The 7,727-nt window shown below is 40.2% G+C and overlaps 1 protein-coding gene across 1 annotated transcript in view; it reads right to left on the minus strand.

The window, feature by feature from the left end:
- Nucleotides 1-3,570: 3,570 nt before the first annotated feature.
- LOC138945442 (uncharacterized) overlaps nt 3,571-7,727 on the minus strand; it is a 387,771-nt gene continuing 383,614 nt past the window's right edge. Inside the window, exons 5-6 of the mRNA XM_070316870.1 lie at nt 4,921-5,017; nt 3,571-4,606 (exon numbers count right to left, since the gene is read on the minus strand). Coding sequence (XP_070172971.1) covers nt 4,529-4,606; nt 4,921-5,017 — 175 coding nt within the window. The 3' untranslated portion in view covers nt 3,571-4,528. The remainder of the gene's footprint in view (nt 4,607-4,920; nt 5,018-7,727) is intronic.

Consider the following 7,727-nt stretch of genomic DNA (forward strand, 5'->3'; position numbering starts at 1 on the left):
TGTGTTGTGTTTTGTTCTTAGGTATGTATGATGCTTCTGGGCAGTTGTATAAATACTTGTTGCAACTTTGAATAGTTACAGGCCTCGATGAAATTTTACCTTCGATTAAATTCAGTCCAAAAATGTAGGTTGTAAAGCCTGTCCTTAACTGGGCGAAGTCGACTACGTGAAGTCTATTTCACGAAGCTGGCAGCAGGAAGCTTTAGCACTGAGTTTTCGGTAAAACAGATTATGCAAAGTCTTCGCGAAGTCGACTTCGGGCTCGTTTAAGGACAGCCTTTACGAATTGATGTCGAGCCAAAGGTTTTCAGATGACGGATTTCTGACAAGGTCGTTGAAACACGTGCAGGGTTTAATCTCTGCATGGACCAGGTTCTCTTCACTTGTGCAAACAGGAATCTGTATTGTCCATGAATTTTCACGGCAAGCAGAAAAACATGTTCAATTTCACTCTCTCTATTTCTCTGCTAAGAGATTTGTAAAATCTGGGAAGAAAGTTTCTGCTGACTTTCAGCTGTTTTTTTCCAAACTTTGATTTTTTAAAATGTTTAAATTCTAACCATCACACGTATCTCAACATGCCTAGATTAAAGTAGCGTAAGATGAGCTTGGAAAAAGGGCATTGAAATTAGTGGAAATAGTGCTCCCAATCAATACTAAGTCTTGTTTGTTATAGCGCTGTCCAAATTAGGAGTCTCTGTTCTTGCGTACTAATCAAGTTAAAATGTTTTGAACAAAAACAAAAACTCTCTATAAAAGCATGACTATTTCAAATCTTCTTTAATATGGTGCTGACATTGTCCTTCTCGTGTATAAAGTTCTGCTCATTCTCTCACATCTGCCTGGCCTATTGCATGGGATAAAGCCACCCCCCACCCCCCTCCCCCCTGGGACACATATCAACAATCAACATTCTGACTGCGTCCTGAGTTGTAATTTTGGGACAAATTAAGTTCTTAAACCCATTTACAAAAACAATCAAATTCTGCACAGAAAACAGTCATGACGTCAGGCTGTTGATTCTTAGAATATGTCCCAGTGGAAAGATGACCTGCCGCCATGTTTTGTTTTTTTTAACTGTTCGGCTGGTCGCATGGCTGTTTTTTTGTTTTTTTTTTGTTTTTTTGTTGTTAAGCACATCATTGTGGGGCTTTCAATGAATAACATGCATCCGTCCACTCACAATATATTTTCTTTCATCCTTCAACATTTACCACTCAAAAAGTCTATAGTATTAACATTCATGAAACAAATGAAAGGCATCTGACTAGACCTAAGATGGTGGGCTGTCTCGTTTATACGGGAAGGGCTGTGCTGTGCTTTCGCGAAAAGTGGAGAATTTTCCTTTATCGCTCAAGCGTTGCAACTTGTGAATTTTGCTGAGCGGTGCTATTTTCCAGACCACAATATTCTCTTTTCTTGAAATTTAACCCCCCAGAGCTAACACTTGCGTAGCCGTTATTGAAGTGAAAATGGCATGTTTTGTTCGATTGAATAGCAAAATGAAGAATTAAAAAGTTTTGTTTAGCACTGTTGAAGTATACGGCTATCATATTCGTCTCAAAAGCACAGCCTCAGTCGTAAAACATAACACAGAACTGTGGTTTTTGGGACCATTCATATTTGCACACCAGTCTACTAGCTGCGTGAAGGTAAATAGTAAACACGATTTTTTTATAATCACATACATGTGTTTTGTGTAGTTTCAGATGTTACTTAAGTATCATATTTAAACAATGTTTACTGAAACAATTGCTTTTCTCACAAACGCAATTCATATAATGAGAAAGGAGAGATTATCTGATATCAAAAGAGTCTATGCTTTACACACATTTCTCAAAAACAAATTCAAGATTCTGGAGCCCATATTCATTTCATACGTGGAATATAACTTATTGCAAATCAAATCAAGCATCAAATCTTGGGGAGAGGATGGAGGTGTTTGTCTACTTCGTGTGCCAAGAATTCATAATAAGTTTATTTACATCGTGTTAATTGCATGATTCCTTTTAGGATAAAACAAAAACAAACAATACAAAGAAACACCTGAGGATGCGTTCATGCACGACGATTAAAATTCGAAATTCGAACGACGGGCGCAGTGGCGTGGTGGTAAGACGTTGGCCTCCTAATCGGGAGGTCGTGAGTTCGAATCCCGGTCGCTGCCGTCTGGTGGGTTAAGAGTGGAGATTTTTCCGATCTCCCAGGTCAACTTATGTGCAGACCTGCTAGTGACTTAACCCCCTTCGTGTGTACACGCAAGCACAAGACCAAGTGCGCACGGAAAAGATCCTGTAATCCATGTCAGAGTTCGGTGGGTTATAGAAACACGAAAATACCCAGCATGCTTTCTCCGAAAGCGGCGTATGGCTGCCTAAATGGCGGGGTAAAAACTGTCATGCACGTAAAAATCCACTCGTGAACGTGGGAGTCTGAGCCCATGAACGAAGAAGAAGAAGAAGGAAGAAGAAATTTGAACAAACCAAGTATAAAGTCGACCTCTTGCTTCGCTTTCAGTTCAATGCTGGTTTAAAGCTAACTGCCTCTTTAAATGTTCCTTGAGTGTGTTCCTTTTGCAGTGTCTGATGGTAACTCCGATAACATTTATTGGCAACATCACACCCTCTCCCCAGGTAGAAACGTATCTTAACCGCATCTTGTATTCCTTTCTCATGCTACCCACACATCAAACATCTAAGGTTTTAGTGCATTTTACGACATACGTGTGACATGATATCCCTTGCGTTGAAATTCAAGGAACATTTTCACACTTTCTTTCTTTCTTTCTTTATTTGGTGTTTAACGTCGTTTTCAACCGTTCAAGGTTATATCGCGACGGCATTTTCACACCTACACATTGTGAATTGTAAGGTTTTGGGGCAAACCGGACTGCTGTTATAGTGTTCAACAAAACGATTAATGTGAAAAAGCCCTCAAACAATTAAGGTACTGGCCTGAGCTAGGGTTTACTGTCTGTGAAAAGGCATGCAAGACAACGAAAAATGATGTATGATTTAGGAAGTGCTAAAATTGATATTCTCTTCTCATAAAACCAAGCATGGTAATTTTGCTTGAATTTACAGATAGAGAGCGAGAGAGAGAGAGAGAGAGAGAGAGAGAGAGAGAGAGAGAGAGAGAGAGAGAGAGAGGGGGGGGGGGAAAGAGAGAGGAGAGAGAGAGAGAGGAGAGAGAGAGAAAGGAGAGAGAGAGAGAGAGGAGAGAGAGAGAGGAGAGAGAGAGGAGAGAGAGAGAGGGGGAGAAAGAGAGAGGAGAGAGAGAGAGAGAGGAGAGAGAGAGAGAGAAAGGAGAGAGAGAAAGGAGAGAGAGAGAGAGAGAGAGGAGAGAGAGAGAGAGAGAGGAGAGAGAGAGAGAGGATGGGGACTTATTTTTAGTATGCAACACTTTCAGCGTCAGACTCTCAAAGCAAACGGAATGACCCATCCAAATCAGCAATTTTGTATAAGGCAGCTATACGAATTATTCTCAATGAGAATTGAGGAAAACATTCAAGCATCATAAAACTTTCAATAGGAAACATTCGAGAAAGTATTAAACACTTAACTTTCAGTGTTGACCGTCAGCTTTTTTTTTATTAACAAAACAAATGAGAGATAAACACACGTCTTCTTTCAGTCCCAAAGTATAGTCACATGTTTGGTTAGTTGTGGGGTCGTTCTATAGAGCTGAGTACCGATGAAAACCATGTCACGCGAGCAATATTTTCTTGTTTCAACCAAGTTATTTTAACCATTGAAGGCGATCTCCCGAAAATATAGCGTTTCCAAATATGTCTCTGGTCGATGGGGGGAAGAGTTAGAAATACATGAACAGGTTGATTTCCTACGTTCGTCCATTGCAATCATTTGAAAGCCGACTTCTCGCGTATCATGGAAACTATCAAGGGTTGTGACATGGATTTTAATGACACGAACTTCATCGAAAAGATAGCAATTATAAGATGTGGTTTTTGTCTTCTTTGTATACTTTTTTGAATGGAGTGTCATTGAACAAAATCTAAACGATAAATGATATTCACCATTTAAATATAAATCACAGGCATTACATGATTACAAATGTAATTCACACAAGAAATGGTTTACAGTTCCACAGTACAGAGCGACAAACAAACAGAAAGGCAGACATATAGAGGGACAGAGAGAGACCAAAACAGTGGATGGGGAAATAAAAGATAAAAAAAAATACAAACAAACACAGACAGACAGATACAGAGACGGACAGACAGACAAAAACAGAGACAGAGAGACAGAAAGAGACAGAGAGAGTCTTTTCTTATACTACCTAAACATGTCAAAATTGGCCTTTTGAAGATGCAAACTACAAAGCACGGCTGATGAACTAGTTCATCCTGTAAGGGCAATTGTCATGGTCTTTTCGTCTGTCTAAGATATGAAAACATCCACAACATATTTGTCCTCTCTACGGCACTGCCAAAATAGTGCCAAAAGACTCATAGTTTCTGCGTCTTGACAACTAGCTGATCCAGTGTCAAAGCCTCAGCAGCAAGGATTCAGAAGTAGCGGCTAAGATCTTGACCACCAGAGCTCATGGTCACTCGGTAGGACCTCCCGCTCTCCCCGTGCGAGGCCTGCCAGAACACAAACAGGCGGACAGTGTAATGCCAATCATTCAAGATGTTTGACTTACGAAGAAACTTACAAAATATTCATTTACTTTAAAAAATATAAAAAATAAAAAATTAAGTTATTCCATGCCGGATCGCTCAGAATCTTTGCTTAGAACTTGTCTGAACGTTAGCACTGTTCACATTGGCAGCGATTTTCAACTGACTTGTTTCTGAACGAAATCACATGAAAAGTTGGTGGGGGGGGGGGGGGAGATTTCGGGTTGTAAATCTGCCATGTGAACAGTGCTTTACAATATGATATGAGAGCCACTGACCGAGCCCAGACTACTGTACACTTGTCCTGGAATGATGCCAGAGTCGTGACCACAGATACGTCCATTCCGTGTCGCTCGGAAGCGGGCTTGGTAGCCACTGTGAAGAGAAAGAAACAGCACGCGGACATGAGGCAGTAAGCACAGGGTTTTCTTCAGCTGCATAGTTATGTTGAGAACAAGTGCGACAATAGAAGTTCACAGTCTTCCGGGCTGATGCGCAATGCGGATATAATGTCATTCACTCTTTGCGTTATTGTCAGGATATATGGGGGGGGGGGGGAGAGAGAGAGAGAGAGAGAGAGAGAGAGAGAGAGAGAGAGAGAGAGAGAGAGAGAGAGAGAGAGAGAGAGAGAGAGAGAGAGAGAGAGAGAGAGAGAGAGAGAGAAGATAAGACAAAATAAGAGGGTAATAATGTAAGCATTTGCTTGAGAAAACTCCAAAGGTAACAATTAACTCATTACGTTATACCCCCATTCCACACAACCGTTCTAGGTCCCGTTTCCGTACCGACCAAGGACGCCACAACAATGGAACGCTGCGCAAACGGCCGTTTTTGGCATCTTTGAGCAGCGTCTCCAGACCAGATCAGGCCAAACCAGACAGGACAAGACATAACCGAACAAGACAAGACATAACCGAACAAGACAAGACATGAACGAACAAGACAAGACATAACCGAACAAGACAAGACATGAACGAACAAGACAAGACATGACCGAACAAGACAAGACATGACCGAACAAGACAAGACATGAACGAACAAGACAAGACATAACCGAACAAGACATGACCGAACAAGACAAGACATGACCGAACAAGACAAGACAAGACAAGATGCATTGTTATGAGGGTAACAAGACATGACCGAACAAGACACGACAAGACAAGACAAGTTGCACTGTTACGAGAGTAATAGGTATAAGCAAAAATAAAGTAAATGCTTAGTTAAAGAGAAAGTGGGAATGAATCTTACCCTTGAGTACTCCTCCAGCCAAAGTTGGGTTTTTCTGCTCCACCTGGCAAGCCATACATCAGCACTAAATTGCCCCCTTGTGACTGTACTCCACAGTTCACTGAAATGTTTTAGGCCCAAACAAAATGTGTTGGTTTAGTTTGTTTGTTTGTTTGCTTAACGCCCAGCCGACCACGAAGGGCCATATCAGGGCGGTGCTGCTTTGACATATAACGTGCGCCACACACAAGACAGAAGTCGCAGCACAGGCTTCCTGTCTCACCCAGTCACACTATTCTGACACCGGACCTAGCACTAACCCCATAATGCCAGACGCCAGGCGGAGCAGCCACTAGATTGCCAATTTTAAAGTCTTAGGTATGACCCGGCCGGGGTTCGAACCCACGACCTCCCGATCACGGGGCGGACGCCTTACCACTAGGCCAACCGTGCCGGTCACGTTAATAATAATAATAATAATAATAATAATAATAATAATAATAATAATAATAATAATAATAATAATAATAATAATAATAATAATAATAATAATAATAATAATAAAACATTCTTTTATAGCGTTGTTCACCGCCAAATGGTAGTCTCATGGCGCTTTACATTAGACATTACAATTCAACATTTTACATATAAAAAGTTTCCTCGTAAGAAATAACATACAAGCATTAACAAAATGTATAGACAACGACCACTTATAGTTATATAAGATAATCTAGAAAAATTGTTTTTTAAAAAAGATGAAAAATACATAAGACAAGACATAACCGAACAAGACAAGACATGACGTTACCCTAAACCAAATTTCTGTTGGTCTTAACTGTACAGTCGAACCTGTCTACAAAGACGACCGATTGAACCTACGAATTTAGATACCAATACAGCTTGTTATTCACGCAAATGTTGAATTAATGGAGACAGAAAAACATAAAGCTACAAAAGTCAAATTCAAGTCATCGGTAGGAAAAACAAGTTGCGTAAAGCGATTTCAAAACATTACTCAATCTGTCGGCTTAAAGGAATGAAACTAAACAGACTGGGTTTATTTGTTCCCCGAAACCAGTCAAAAGTCTGGCCGAAACTCTTCGGCCGAGACAGTGCTGCTTGGAAGAATCTACGATAGTTAACAAAATAGTTAGCACGAGAAAAAAAAGTATATTTAATATCAAGGCAGATTAAAGATTGAGAAGAAGCAAACTAGAAATAAAATAGATGCGACTTGCAGTTCAAGTCGCATCTATTTTATTTGTGGCAACATTTGATTTTGAACAAACCTGATTCGTCGAAGTCTGTATCTAGCGAAGTTGCCGATTCGCAGGCCCCCATTGTTTGTTCTGAAACATTTTGGTAGCTTGCTTTATTAAGCAATACATCGAACGACTGTAATTACGCTTATTTTAAGTACATTGTTCGAAGGATTTAACAGTTTTCAAAAACCGTGAATATGTTGCGAAACTAAAAGCTTCAACAACAACAACAACAACAACAACAACAACAACAACAACAACAACAACAACAACAACAACAACAACAACAACAACAACAACAACAACAACAACAACAACAGACAAGCTATTCGCGTGTGGTAGCCAAATTCAAAGTACCATGGAGTATCTAACATCAGACTGGTGGTCAAACTAGTCAGCAAGACCCAACCTGATTTTCTTCGTACATTTTTCAGGAATAAAGTCCAACTTGCCCCAGTTACCCTCAATCTCATTGGCACCGTCTCAAATAAACACAAGCGAGCCTTGTATCATTGTTGTGAATTGTTATATAACATTTAGATTTTCCCGGGAAATTAGTTCAGTTTTTATGTACCGTAAAATCCCTAGCATAA

This window comes from Littorina saxatilis, linkage group LG13 (assembly GCF_037325665.1).
Source record: "Littorina saxatilis isolate snail1 linkage group LG13, US_GU_Lsax_2.0, whole genome shotgun sequence".
Classification (NCBI taxonomy): domain Eukaryota; kingdom Metazoa; phylum Mollusca; class Gastropoda; order Littorinimorpha; family Littorinidae; genus Littorina; species Littorina saxatilis.